The sequence below is a fragment of the Pipistrellus kuhlii genome, unplaced genomic scaffold (assembly GCF_014108245.1).
Source record: "Pipistrellus kuhlii isolate mPipKuh1 unplaced genomic scaffold, mPipKuh1.p scaffold_m20_p_38, whole genome shotgun sequence".
Taxonomy (NCBI): Eukaryota; Metazoa; Chordata; class Mammalia; order Chiroptera; family Vespertilionidae; genus Pipistrellus; species Pipistrellus kuhlii.
The window spans coordinates 1800496-1815101 of NW_023425538.1; the positions used below are offsets into that span (position 1 = coordinate 1800496).

At 54.8% G+C, this 14606-nt stretch overlaps 1 protein-coding gene across 1 annotated transcript; it reads left to right on the forward strand.

Annotated features, from left to right (window-relative positions):
* The first annotated feature begins 246 nt into the window (after positions 1-246).
* On the forward strand, positions 247-3298 carry SERTAD1 (SERTA domain containing 1). Its single transcript, XM_036408231.2, has 2 exons — positions 247-409; positions 2256-3298. Exon 2 carries the CDS (start codon positions 2259-2261, stop codon positions 2973-2975), a length of 717 nt encoding a protein of 238 aa, XP_036264124.1. The 5' UTR covers positions 247-409; positions 2256-2258; the 3' UTR covers positions 2976-3298.
* Positions 3299-14606: the final 11308 nt, after the last annotated feature.

Consider the following 14606-nt stretch of genomic DNA (forward strand, 5'->3'; position numbering starts at 1 on the left):
GGTTTGGCAGGTGCATGGTAGGTGTGAGGGATCCGCACCTTGGAAGGCTAAAAAGCCCTCCCTGTCACCGCCAAGGCAAGTAGCCCTCCCATTGCTCTTTCCCTCTCGCAGCCGCCAGGCATGCGCCCTGAAGCCGACTTCCCTGAAGCCAGCCTCCGCTCCCTGAAACCTGCCCCAGGCTCCGCCCACAGCCGCCCAGGGCCAATCCCGGGCGGAGGGCGGGGCCGCGCGGGAGGGGGCGGGCACTGAAGTAGTCAGGCGCCGGGAGTCCTGCGCCGGAGTCAGAACTGCGTCTCCCGACCCGGGCGCCGGTCGCAGGAGGAGAGCTGGCGAACGATGGTGCCGCCGCTGCTTCCTGATTGGCTGCGGGTGGCTCCCTTTTCCTTCTGATTGGCAGCGGCTGAGTTGGGTATGTAAATGAAGGGAAGGGGTCTGAGTAGGGAAAGAAGGGGTATCGGGAGCGGGCCGTTTGGCAGGTTCGATCCCCGGGCCCGGCAGGTGTGCGCCGGGGCTGCCGGGAGGGAAACATGCTGGACTCTGAGCGCCGTCCGCCTCGGCCGGGCCGGGTGAATCACGCCGCAGCCCCAGAAGGGGGCGGAGGAGCCGGCTCCCTGGCTCCGGCTGCGTGACTCACCCGCCTCCGCCGCCACTTCAGGAGGAGCCGCCTCCACTGTCTTCCGGTAGCGAGAGAGGCCGAGGGCGCCGAACAGCCCGCCCGGAACCCCGGCCTGCGCGGCCCCCCGCGGCCGGCAGAGCGACTGCCGGGACGCGGGGATACGGAGGGTCCCTGGGTCTGAGGGGCCGGAATCCCCGAGGAAGGCCCGCCTGGTGCCGCTAGGGGGCGCGGGGACCGGGGGCGGAGTCGGGTAGGGGGCTAAATTCCTGCGGTTTGGACTCGCAGGTCTACGGACTCAGTTCTGGGTAGTGTGAGCGGTTACGATTCTGCTGGGCAAGGGCCTGGGGACTGGACCCTCCGGCTGCCCGCTCCACAGCGCAGCTTGGGCCCGGGCTCTAGAACTCCGGGGATCCTCCCCCCCCCCCACCCCCCCACCCCCCCACACACACCCGGGGGAGAGGGAGTGTAAGTCCTCTTACTGCTCCCGGGATCCCTGTGCCCATCAGGACTTCCTGGCAAGCTCTGTCCACTCTGCCTCCCAAATAAATCCTGAACCGACCACCTTCCTTCCATATCATCACCATCTTCTACTCCAGATCACCGTCCTCTCTCCTCCCGGAGAGTGCAGTAGCCTCCCCCTTCTCTCCACACCCCCATCTTCCTTGAAGCAGCCAAGGGGAGCTTCTGGAAACCTAATCAATTCACACCACCACTCCCCCTGCTCACCCCTCAGTGACTTCCCACCTCCCTCGCCATAAAATCCCAACTTCTGGTCTCTGCCGCCCACCTCCCCGCCCCCACCGCCCCGCCCCGCCCCCACCGCCCCGCCCCACTCCTGCTCTTGTCACTTCTGTGTACTGACCACACTGGTCTTCTCCCCCCCCCCCCAACCCCCCCAGTTGAAGCTCATCCTGCCTCAGGCAGGGTCTTTCTTTGCCTCTGCTGTTGTTCTCTCCTCCCAGGTCTTCCCCCTGGTTATCTCTCGGGAGTCGTATGCTTGAGGGCCACCTCAGAGGAGCCTTTCTTGACCTCTCCCCAGAACTTCCTCGCACCATCTGTACATTTCCTGTTTGTTAGTTTATTGTCTAATGCATGGTACTCAATACATATTAGATTAAACTATGTGAAACAGCCCCTTTTGTAAGTAAAAAAGAAGAAGAAAAAAGTTGAATATTGAACACTTCATACAGTTCATTGAAGAAATAAATTATAATAGTTATTAATAATAGTACTTATTAACATGAGAAACTGCTATACACCAGGCACTGTTGTAGTGTTGTTGTTTTTAATCATCACCTGAGGATTTGTTTCCATTGATTTCAGAGAGAGAGGAAGGGAGAGAGAAAAAAACAAAACAAAACATCAATCAATTGTTTTCAGTACATGCCCTAACCCAGGATCAAACCCGAAACCTTTTGGTGTTCGAGACATCTCTCCAACCGATTGAGTCACACCAGCCAGGGCATAGTGTTTTTGTTCTAGGAAGTAGATATTAATATTCCTATCTTAAAGATTCCTTCAGAAAACCTAGGTTCAGAGAGGTTAAGTGACTTGCCCAAGATCTCACAGCATTCGCCAGAGCCAGGATTTGAATTTAACATTGGCTTTCCATAACTCCGTGACTCTTCCCTCCTCACAGAGGATGCTGAGCAAGGGCTTGAAGCGCAAGCGGGAGGAGGAGGAGGAGCAGCAGGAGGAGGAAGCCCTGGCAGTGGATACCTGGTGGCTGGATTCTGACCACCCAGCCGTGGCACCGGCACCTCCGGCCGTGGCCTCCAGTTCTCTCTTTGACCTGTCAGTGCTCAAGCTCCACCACAGCCTGCGGCAGAGTGAGCCCGACCTGCGGCACCTTGTGCTGGTGGTGAACACTCTGCGGCGCATCCAGGCGTCCATGGTGCCCACGGCGGTCCTGCCGCCTGTGCCCAGCCTGCCTGCAGCCCCTGGCATGGCTGACAACCTGCTGGCCAGCTCAGACGCCGCCCTCTCAGCATCCATGGCCAGCCTCCTGGAGGACCTCAGCCATATTGAGGGTTTGAGCCAGGCACCCCAGCCCCTGGCAGAAGAGGGGCCACAGGGCCGCCCCATTGGGGGACCCCCACCCAGCCTGGGGTCCTTGGACTTGCTGGACCCAGCCACTGGCTGTCTGCTAGACGATGGGCTTGAGGGCCTGTTTGAGGACATCGACACCTCCATGTATGACAGTGACCTTTGGGCGCCAGCCTCTGAGGGCCTCAAACCTGGCCCTGAAGGTGGGCCAGGCGAGGACGCTCCGGAGCTGAAGGAGACTGAGCTGGACTACCTCATGGACGTGCTGGTGGGCACACAGGCACTGGAGCGGCCACCGGGGCCGGGGCGCTGACCGCAGGGCTGGGAGGGTGTCTGGTGACTAAACCGAGAGTGGCTGAACCAACTCTCCTGGGAAGACATGGCTGGCTCCCCTAGGACAGAGATGGGGGCTTCAGAGACAGAATCAGTCATGGGCAGCTTCACCTTGGTCCCCTTCTCTTAGACTGATGGGAGGAGTCTGGGATCAGCCCTCGTGATGGAATGGCAGGGCCTGGTGGCTAGACCAGGCCTAGTGCTGGACTGACTCCCCTGAGGTCATAGCCTGGAATATGGCTCTTCCTGATGTGGAAAGAGACCCCAACCAGTTTTTTGAAATTAAAAACCAGTCCTCGGAAATATCAAGTCTGTATATTTCTTTGTTTCTGGGCTAAGGCAAGGGTGATATAATAATAACCTTTCACTTTATTGACTCTAGGCTGAGTACTGCACGGATCCGAGCACTTGACATGTGTTAACTCATTTATTCCTCATGACAAGATGGGCATTTTTATTATCCCCACTTCACAGCTGAGGACAGGCTCCGGGAAGTCGGCACTTGAGGTGGGTTTCAAGCTGTGAGCTTTCTTCATTGGCCTGAGAACTCCCCTTTCTCCGGTGTGCCCAGGCCACCTTTCAATGATGAAGTCTAGACCTTCCCTGTGTGTCTTGGGGGGTGGGGGTGGGGGCAAAAGAATGAGCCAGAAATAAAAGCACAAAGCTGGAGGCTGGATGGAGCCTCTGCGAGGAGCGCCCAGAGGCAGCTCTCCAGGAAAACGGTGACAGAAAGGGAGACTCCGGCAACTTTTAAAAAATAAAATTCCTGCCCAGCTGTCCGGGCGTGGCTCGGTGGTTGAGCGCTGACCTATGAACCAGGAGGTCGCAGGTAGATTCTGTTCAGGGCACCTGCCGGGACTGTGGGCTCTTATCCCCAGTGGGAGGTGTACAGGAGGCGGCCGATCAATGATTCTCTCTTATTGATCTTTCTATCTCTTCCTCTCCCTTCCTCTCTGAAATAAAATATATATATTAAAAAGAAGAAAAAATTCCAGGTCTCAAATCTGAATTGGGCAGCCAAGAGGTGGCTCGGAAATAAAGCCACTGGTTTGGAGGCCTGACTGAAGTGGCAGGCGCCCTGCTTTCCTTCCAGAGGAAACTCAGGCCCCAGAGCTGAGGCCACCTGCCCGCCCGCCCGCCCGTCCGCCGCCCGCGGGACAGGCTGGCGGCCGAGCCGGTGTCTGCCCGCCCCCGCGGTCCGGCCGCATTCCTGGCCGCGCTGGGAGGGGCCGGAGGCCTGGCTGGGCCCGGGCGGGCGGCGTCCTTCCTGGCGGCCGCGGGGGCAGGGCAGTGCCCGGGGTGCGGGCAGGGAGGCTGGGTGGAGGGCCAGGGGGAGGAGCAGATGCCAGACGGTGACCGCGGGGCTGGGCCTGGACGGGGAGACGCCGGCCGGCGAAGGGACCCTGGGATCGGGAGCACCGACGCCAGTGGCTCCGGCGAGGCTGCCGCTGGGAGGGGCCTGGGGAGGCGGGCGGGAAGGGGAGGGGCGGGCGGGGCGGGCGGAGCGGAGCTTCCTGGCGGGGCAGAGGAAGTCGTGCCCTTTTCTGGAGGTGGATGCGGCGACCTGGGAGGGGAGGGGAGGGGAGATGGCTCCAAAGGAGCTGGTGCCGAGGCGGAAGGTCTTCCGGGTGCCCGACTCCAGCCTCTGGGGAGTGGGACTCCGACTCCGTTTTGACCCTGACCCAGTTCTGGGGACTTCAGGCGCGCTCAGCCATGCCCCCTGGCGCCAGCCTGGGGGTCTGGACGCCGCTGCCTGAGATTTCCCGATCTGCCCAGGGGTTCAGGACCCCCCCCCCCCCCCCAGTGTGGGGTCGGCAATACCCCGTTTACAAAATTGGGGGGGCCTGTTCCTGATGTCTCCCAGCGCCAAAGTGCGGGATGCTCCGTAATACCCACTGGTGCAGACAGCCCGCCCATCTGTCAACCACCCTCCCCATCTGCCCCTGAGCTCCTTGGCCAGCGATGCCCTCTCTCCCCGGAGCCTCGGCTACAGAGGTTGTGCGCTGCACCCAGACTCCGTGTTTAAGTGGCTCCTGCAAACGCTGTGGGCCCCGTGCACGTACATGTTTATTATGGCGTTTCCCAGCAGATGGAGGTCCAGTGCCTTGGGGAAGGGGGACATCTTTTGTACAAAAGTACCATATGGGCTAGATCAGCCGTGGCCCCGTTCCTCTGGTGCCCTCAGGGTTATGAGCAGCTCCTGCTGGGGACCTGCCCCACGGTCCCCACGGCTGACCTCTGGATGTTTGTACAGGCTCCCTGGCTGTCTGGGGTGCGCTTCTGTCCTCAGGCTCACCCCCAGGGAGCCATGCTACCTCAGCCAGCAGATTCCAGGGCCCACACCATTCCTGGCCGAGCTGCCAGCCCTGGCGCTGCCGCTGCAGCGCAAAGAGCCTCTGTGTGTTCCCACAACAGCTCCCCCCCCCCCCCCCCCCCCGCCATGGCCTCCATGGCCGGTCACAGGGACCCCATCACACACGCACTTGGTCTTCTTCATCCTCGCTCCCTTCACCCCTCCCTCCCTTCTTTCCTTCTCTCCTTCAGCAAAGATTTATGAGTACCCACTATGTGCCTGGCCCTACCCAAAAGGAAAATCTGACCACATCTCTCCCCTGCTCCAGGCCCTCAGAGTTGGTCCCAGTCCTCTGGGACCTGGAGCTGCACCTGCACCTCCCCAGGCTCACCTCCCACCCCCGAGCACAGCACCCAGGATGTGCGGTCCCAGCATGGACACCGAATGATGCGGAGTCAGTGGCTGTTGGCGCAATAAGCCGTAGAGCAGTGGCTTTGTTGAGAGCCAGACCACCTGCGTTTGAGCCTCAGCTCTGCCATTCTGTGGCTTGTGACCTTAAGCAAAGTACTTTACTTCTCTGTGCTTCAGGGTCCTCATCTCTAAGCTGGAACCATACCCACCTCAAGCAGCTGTTCTGAGGAAAGTATTCTAGGAAGAGGGAACAGCAAGTGCAAGAGTTAGGAGGTGAGGGACCTTACCACGTCTTCAGGGGCCTGTGGGCTGCTGGGCTTGGCTGGGAGGAGGTGGGGGAGTGAGAAGGTCAGTGAGGGGGCTGGAGGGGCAGTGGGTAAAGGGATCTCTCTGGCTGCCAGTCGTGGTGATGAGATGAGACTGGAGACCAGGAGACAGAGGGGAGGCCCGGAGCAGTGTGGGGAGAGGTGGAGGACTGATAAGCTGTGATTGAGGAGGAGCTTAGGATGAGACCTCGGGTCTAGCTGGGAGACCGGGGGACAGTGGGCCAGGTCTGCAGTTGACACCAAGGCCAGAGAAGGACACGGTGTGTCAAAGTTGAGAGGGCCGGGGGCAGGAGCAGGCTTGAAGGACGGAGGAGAGGCTCGTTTCCCTCGGCTGCCCTGGGAAACCTGGCTCCTGCTCAGCTCAGATTGGGTGGGGAGAGGGTGGTCCCCGAGCAGAAGCATCCACCTCCTTCCCCTGCCCTACAGGATGTCCTGTGTTTACTGAGGTGGCCCTGGCCAGAACCGGGACACTGGTGCCAACTTCTAAACTCCACTTCCCATGGCCACACCCTCTCGGGTGAGTGAAAGCCAGAGACACAGAGAAGAAAATAGAGACAGAGATGATGAGACAAAGAGATACAGAGCTCAGAAATGAAAAGAGAGACAAAGGGAGAAACAGAGACACAGGAGCACACAGTGAGACATACCATTTATGACAAACAGCACTGCAGACCAGGGCAGGGAGCTTCCTTCACCTGCTAAAGGGCAGCTCACAGCCCACTTGGAGACAAAAGCCTGGATGTGTGGTACCTTCGACGGAAACAAGCCGGGTCTCTGCCCTCTGAGATATAGAGCGAAACAGGACAGCAGGCAGCAGACTCACGAGTCTGTCCGACCCTGAGCAGACAGGGTGGATTTTCTTCCCCGCTCTCGTCAGCCATTAGTCTGACTCCACCCTTAACTAAAACTCAGCTCTTACAGTCCCTCCGGCAGGTCCCCGGGGAGCTCAGAACAAAGCTTCAGCCCCTCCTCATGACCCTGACGACCTTTCCTCAGCTTTCCCTCACACTCTCCAGTTTCTCCAAGGAGCTCTTTGCACGCAGGCTATCCGCCTACCTGAAGCCCACTCTCTTTTATCTACCACTCACAGCTCTGCAGGAATGCCTATGGGTCCTGGTGGGGGCTGCCCAGCAGCTCCTGAACTACAGATGAACAGATTACTCAGACACAGTTTGACTGTGCAGCGGGGGAGGGCTGGCTTTAGTAGCCAGAGCCACCTCTATTGCCTGCCTTTATTAGAATTTTTATCTTTTTTAAAAAATAGATTTTTAATTTCTTTATTGATCACATTCCTTTATTAAGATATCACATATTAAAAAATATATTTATTTATTTATTTATTTATTTTTACAAAGAGGAAGGGGAAGGTATAGAGAGTTAGAAACATCAATGAGAGAAACACTGATCAGCTGCCTCCTGCACACCTCTTACTGGGGATGTGCCCACAACCAAGGTATATGCCTTCGACCGGAATCAAACCTGGAACCACAGGCCAAGGCTTTATCCACTGAGCCAAACCAGTTAGGGCTGGAATTTTTATCTTTAGATACAATCAGTAGGGTGAGTAATCTTGGGAGGACGCATGTTTACTGTCCTTAGGCAAGGGCATCCAGGGATTAAGGGTAAGGATTTCAGTAAACACCTGGGGGTCTGCATATGCATCGGCTTGTTTGAAAAGGACAAGGAATAATTAGGGGGCGCAGCCTTCGACACTCCCCTAAGTCGAAATTCTGATAAACTGGGAAAGCGGTCTTCCACACACTTCCCTTTTATCAGAATGTCCTCCTTACAACTTTTCAACCAAGTCTCTTGTGCTCCCCAACAGATCCTTCAGGTACCAGTTCCAATGTCACTTCCTCCAGGAAGCCCTCTCTGATCATTCTGATAGTACCAAAATGCCAGGCCTTCATATAAACCTAGATCCATCTTTCATATCACTTAAGTGGGTGTGTGATAATAGATGCATTCTATTGATCACTTTTTTAATGTCTTTCCCCTTTCAACTGTGAGTTTATTTTTAAAATGATTTATTGATTTTTTAAGAGAGGAAGGGAGAGATAGTTAGAAACATCAATGAGAAAATTGGTCAGCTGCCTCCTGAACTGGGGATGTGCCCGCAACCAAGGTACATGCCCTTGATCGGAAATTGAACCTGGGACCTTTCAGTCCACAGGCTGATGCTCTATCTACTGAGCCAAACCAGTTTCGGCTCAACTGTGAGATTTTAGGTGTTTTTTTTGTTTGTTTGTTTGTTTGTTTGTTTGTTTTCATCACTTGGAGTCCTTGTATGTTTGTTTGTTTGTTTAATATATTTTATTGATTTTTTACAGAGAGGAAGGGAGAGGGATAGAGAGTTAGAAACATTGATGAGAGAGACACAGATTCAGCTGCCTCCTGCACACCTTCTACTGGGGATGTGCCCGCAACCAAGGTACATGCCCTTGACTGGGATCGAACCTGGGACCTTTCAGTCCGCAGGCCAACGCTCCATCCACTGAGCCAAACCGGTTAGGGCAACTGTGAGTTCTTGAGGGCAGTCACTGTCACTACTGTGTCTCCAGCTGCCCAGCCCAGGGATAGATACAGAGAAGGTGTCTGCTAGTAACTGGTGAAAGTATAACTGAGGCGGAGGTGCTAAAGAAGGGCATGTTTGGTCCTGGGGCAGCTATGAGCAAGGACACAGCTCTCAGGGTGATGTGAGGTTCAGTTCTGTCTACGCCCCCGTGGCCTCCAAGGCCAACACCTGCCTTGGGATCCTCTCGCCTGCTGGCAGGGGGCCTGGCAATGATCACATATCTTGGGGAGCCCAGGTTTTTTCTCCAGGGAGGGCCCAGCTCACGCCATTGGGCGAGTAAGGTCCATGGTACCAGCCACCATGAGGCTTCAACCTCAGCATGAACAGAGAGCACAGGCAACAGCTGTGGGCAACTGGATTGTGAGAAGAGGGTCCCTCTTGGCAAAAAGGGCAAGAGGGGCCAATATAGAATGCTTAAGTGCCTTCCCAGTGCCTTAATTCCTTCTGGAAGGGAGTAAACCCTTTCATGGCCTTTTTAAAATTGCTGCCAAACATTCAAAGAATTAGTTTGTAAGTTTGTTTGGGATAAATGTACAATATGCTGTTGTAAAATATCAAAAATTATAATGACATTGTAGAATATTATCATGTAAGGATATTCTTTGCTCAAGGCCATGGCAATTCAATTTCAAACTGGAGAAATATTTAGTTACTTCATTTTGCCAAAACATTCATAACATTTAAAATACATTTATTAATTTTTATTTGATAAGGCTTTCCATACAATTTCAAGTATATTAGATCTGTTTTAAGAATATTTCCTTCAAAAAAATAATAAGAAGAGAGAATTGCCAAAACTGGTTTGGCTCAGTGGATATAGGCCTGTGGACTGAAAGGTCCCAGGTTCAATTCTGGTCAAGGGCATGTACCTTAGTTGCAGGCACATCCCCAGTGGTGGGTGTGCAGGAGGCAGCTGGTCAATGTTTCTCTCCCATCAATGTTTCTGGCTCTCTATCCCTCTCCCTTCCTCTCTGTAAAAAAATCAATAAAATATATATTTTTTAAAAAGATAAAGAATCTCAAATTCTTTCTTTTCTTTTTTGCTTTCTGAAGCAATAACTAACACCCAATTTGGTCAAGATTTGAATTTCTCTTCATTTATAATTTTTAAAAAATATATATTTTATTGATTTTTCACAGAGAGGAAGGAATAGAGGTAGAGAGTCAGAAACATCAATGAGAGTAATCGATCAGCTGCTTCCTGCACACCCCCACTGGGATGTGCTCGCAACCAAGGCACATGCCCTTGACCGGAATTGAACCCGGGACCCCTCAGTCCGCAGGCCAACACTCTATCCACTGAGCCACACCGGTTTCGGCTTCATTTATAATTTTAAAATGAAACCTTAAGTAATCTCATTGCGGGAGAGCAGATAGCCCTGCGCTCTGCTGCCCTGCCATCTTTGAATTTCTCTGCATCAGAGGCAGTTTCAGAAGGGGGTTTCACTTCTTATTACAGATTTTAAATTCCAAATATCAATTAAGATTTTAATTTGAACAAGAAACCACATTATTTTATAATCTAATTCTTCCCCATTAGCCTGGCTGAAAAAGACGTTCTCACCCTACTTACAGATCGCGAGTCTGCAGTTAGTCCGTGGGCTTTGAGTGTGGTGAATTTCCCTCACCTTTTTTCGATGAGTTTTCCACCCTTTTCCCTGTGTATTTCTCTTCCTTCGCTCTAGACGAAAAATATCATCTTCTCCAGATGTCCCGCGGTCAGGCACCAGAGGTAAGAGCCCCTTTCACAACCCGAGGGGTTCAGGGTTCCTGTTCAGGGTTCGGGATCTGGAGAAGGCCGCACACAAATGAAGAGACTAGAAAAGTATTAATTTGGGAAATGGGGGGCCAGGCGGGAGTCCACCTCTAGGGGGAGGACTGCTGCCTTGCTTTGGCCTTTCCCTTTCATTAAGGTTATGAAATACACCATATCTTTAGGCAGGAAATGCCAATAATAGCCAATCAGCAAGAAATTACATAAGATGGGAGAATTGGTAAGATATGTACACATATAATACATTAATAAAAAATGAAAAAAAATTACATAAGAGTAACAGGTGGAGGCTGCTTCAACTACCAATGTCTCAATTAAACAATTGCTCCGACCTTTCAGAGCAATTAAGGTTGACCAGCCTTCCAGCACATCAATGATCGGCTTCCAGCATCTGCCCACCTTTTTACCTGCCACCCTTGTCTCAACCCTTCAGCTTGACTTTAGATGTTTCCTCCTCCAGGAGTCCTTTTCTGAGTCTCCCCCAACCCTGGAGTGGATATAGGTGTGTCAGTGTCTCTAGGGCCCAGCATTAAAAATAATATATATTTTATTGATTTTTTTACAGAGAGGAAGGGAGAGGGAGAGAGAGTTAGAAACATTGATGAGAGAGAAACATCAATCAGCTGCCTCCCTCACACTCCTCACTAGGTATGTGCTGGCAACCCCTTGATCAGAATCGAACCTGGGATCCTTGAGTTCATAGGCCGAAGCTCCATTCATTGAGCCAAACTGGTTAGGGCTCAGCAAATGTTTTTTGAACGAATACATGAGCAGATGAATAAATCAATGAAAGCGAGGGGTATGAGGGGTGGAGGGGGCAGAGATTGCAATGGTTGAGGGTCTCCTCAGGCCCATCAGCAGCCCTGATCACACTATCCCTTCCACCCCTCCCGGGAGGAGGGTTCTGGCTGGGTTTCGGCCACACCCAACCCTTGCTGGCTGCCAGGCCTGGATAGCTTTTCCCAGAGCTCAGCACATTCCTGCCTTCTCCGGTGGCTGAGAGTGGGCAGGGGGCATTTTGGAGAGAAGAGAGGAGGCCCCGAGCATTCTGGGATCTTGCCAACCTGTTCTGTGGGGTCCTGCCAATCCAGTCCCTATGCCCCGATGTGCGGTATAGTCAGGGGACAGGTCCTCAGAGGGCCCACTGTGCTGGGGTGAGGGTGGGGGCTGCTGACTGAGCAAAGGGCCTGGTGGCCTCGCCTGGCTGGACAATGGGGCAGAAGCTGCTGATGTGTGTTTTGGGGGTAATCCCCGGCCTCATAGCAGCTCCATCCTTGGGCCTGGGCTCAGAGAGCTGTGAACATCCGAGGCAGCAGCCGGGTGGGTGCGAGGGGCATGTGGGGGTACTTGTGCTTCCTATGCCGCCCCCCAGGGCCTGGTGAGTCAGGGCAGGCCAGGGGCCAGGGGCCGGGGGCCAGGGGCTGGGGGCCGGGGCCGGGGTATCCAGGTGAGGCCTTGGTTTGGGAGTTGGTCAGGTCTGGGTTCGAATTCTAGTGCTACCAACAACCCGCTGTGGGTGGCCATGGGTGTCCCCTCAGAGCCTGTTTGTCTGTCATACGAGGGGACAGGAGAGTGTTGCAGCATCTTTGGGTCCAGCAGAAATGGAGCTGGACCCCAGACCCACCACTCCTGGCTGGATAGCTAAACAGTGGGTATCTTACCCACCGTGCACCCTTGATTCCAGGAGCAGAGCTTTGGATGCCCAGCGCAGTATTTAGCACAAGACAGGTGTCCCCCCCAAATGGCAACTCCATTGGGCAGAGCGGCGGGACTCCCCTGTGCCTGGTCTCACTCAGGCCAAACCCCCCTGATAAGGTTAGCTGGCCCCCTGATTTGTAAGGATAAGAATGCAAAATATAAGTAGCATTCATTCTACGCCAGGTTCTTTAAAAGGATTTTAGCCTCTTTTAACTCATCTCATCTTTACAACAAACCCCTGAGGGTGAGCACTTTTACTCTGTCTTAGAAACCAAGGCCTGGAGAGACCCTGGGGCTTGCGGAAGGTCCCGGAGCCAGGCTGCGGCTGTGCTGGGAGAGGGAGTGGAAGTTTATTTTAGAGGCCCCGGGAACCGTGGGGCCGCGCTTGTTTCTGAAAGCCAGGAACTCGTGCTGGTGGGGTGCTCAGTCTCCAAGGGGTGGTAGCTGGCAATCCCAAGAGCAGGGGCTCCCGGTGGCAGTCTCCCCAGGCCAGGGAGCACCGCTGCCTGTGGCTCCCCACCCCCAGGCAAGTGAATGCAGCTGGGAAGGGGGGGATGTTTGTTTCCCTACTCCCACCCCTGGTGATGTCATGCCTGGGCAGCCAATGGCAGGGGTCACCCCTTCTCCCCTCCCCATTCCTTTTCCCCCCCAGCCTGGGGCTGGGGCTGAGCAGACGAAGTTGAGGTCGGGAGCTGCTCTGGAGGTGTCTGGAGGCCCAGTGGTAAGAGATCAGCCGGCCAGTTCCCTTCCTGGCCAGGCTGCGAAGCCTCGGGAAGGGGACCCAGGGTCCTGGGAGGAGCTGGGAGGGCGCCTGGTGCTCAGGAAGCAGCATGTTGTAGGAGTTGAAGGTACAGACTTTAAAGCCAGACCCTGGCTTCCAATCCCAACGTTCTCTCTTTCTGGCTGTGCAGCCCCGGACAAGACACTTGACCCTTTGTACCTCCACTTTACTTCTCCAGCCGGGCTGCCGAAGGCCACCTCACAGGGGAGGGAGAGAAGGTGCTGCTTGCAGGGCAAGAATGCTTGGGGTAGAGCAGCATGTGGTCCCTGGAAGAGTGTGCTGGGAGGCAGCACTGATCCGGGTGGGAGGTCAGCCCCAACTGGGTTTTGTTCCTCACCCAAAGCTCCCCTTTGGTGGGACAGAGTGCGGAGCCACCGGGGGCAAAGGCTGGATGTGAGATACTCGAAACACAGCCCGGACTCTCGCTTGCTGTCAGAGACTAGTTTATTTGACACGAGCACCTACTATATTCTGAGCACCTGCAATTATCTTACCGATTTCCAAAGCCATTCTTATTGGCTGCATTTGACAGACGAGAAAAACGAGGCCCTGAGAGGTGAGGTGCCCTGCCCCTGTGTTCCACCCTCAGAAGTGCTGGAGCAGGGATTGACCGAGGCAGGCGCAGGCCATGCCGCCCCTCAGCCTCACTAGATGGCCTCAGGTTATGTCTCGCGTCCTGGATAGGTCAGGTCAACATCCCCATCCTGTTGCCGAGGGCACCAGATGGCTGGTAGCTAGGGAAGCTGAGGCTCCAAGCGGGGAGAATGAGGCTGTCTTCAGCCGTAGGGATCAGAGGGTGTCACGGGCAAAGCTGGATCTCTTTGCCCTTTGATCCAGCCCCACTCAGCAGCCGCTCCGCTAAAGGGCCCAGCGCCTCTCACCCCAGCCCTCTGAGGGGCATGAGGGGCATTTTATTTTATTTTTTTTTAAATATGTTTTATTGATTTTTTACAGAGAGAAAGGGAGAGAGATAGAGAGCTAGAAACATGGATGAGAGAGAAACATCCACCAGCTGCCTCTTGCACACCCCCAACGGGGATGTGCCCGCAACCAATGTATATGCCCTTGACCGGAACCGAACCTGGGACCTTTCAGTCTGCAGACTGACGCTCTACCACTGAGCCAAACCGGTTACGGCATGAGGGGCATTTTAAATGGCCATCTAGGCTGTACCTTTTCCAGGGAGGTGTTGTGAGAATCTAATGATCCAGGGAAGGATCTTTGCTCAAGAAATGGGGACTGGGAATTCTGCAAGCTTAGCCATGTACCAGCATCGCACCAGAAGACTGCTCCGGAGGTGGCCCTGGCATCAGGAGGGTCCTGCCTTGCCTTGATTCACCTGGGAGCCCCATTAGATCTTCCTCTAACACAAGCCAGGGGTGCCCCAAGGAACCTCCCCACGCTTCTTCCCTTGCCTAGTAGGATGGGCAGAGCTGGGAACAGAGTGCCCTGGGTGGGGTGGGCTTCCTTCCGGGGGCTGGGTACGTGGCTCAGGAAGGGCACAGTTGGGGCTAAATATAACCTGGACTGGAGGCTGTCCTGGGCAGGGATGAGGGAGCAGAGCACTCTCGTGCCCCCACCCCTGCTGAGCTTCCTGTGCCAGCCTCTGGGCATGACCCTCGATGCCCTGCCTGCAGCAGGGAGCTTGTGGTCCAGGAGATCCTTTCCTCCATCCCCACTACTTCCTACAAGGACCAGCTGCTCCCACCCCCCGCCCAGGATGCTATAGTGCATCAGGGACTCACAGTTAGCT

Bases quoted from the DNA above. Each gene is read 5' to 3' on its own strand.
- SERTAD1 (XM_036408231.2), top strand. From the start codon at position 2,259: ATGCTGAGCAAGGGCTTGAAGCGCAAGCGGGAGGAGGAGGAGGAGCAG.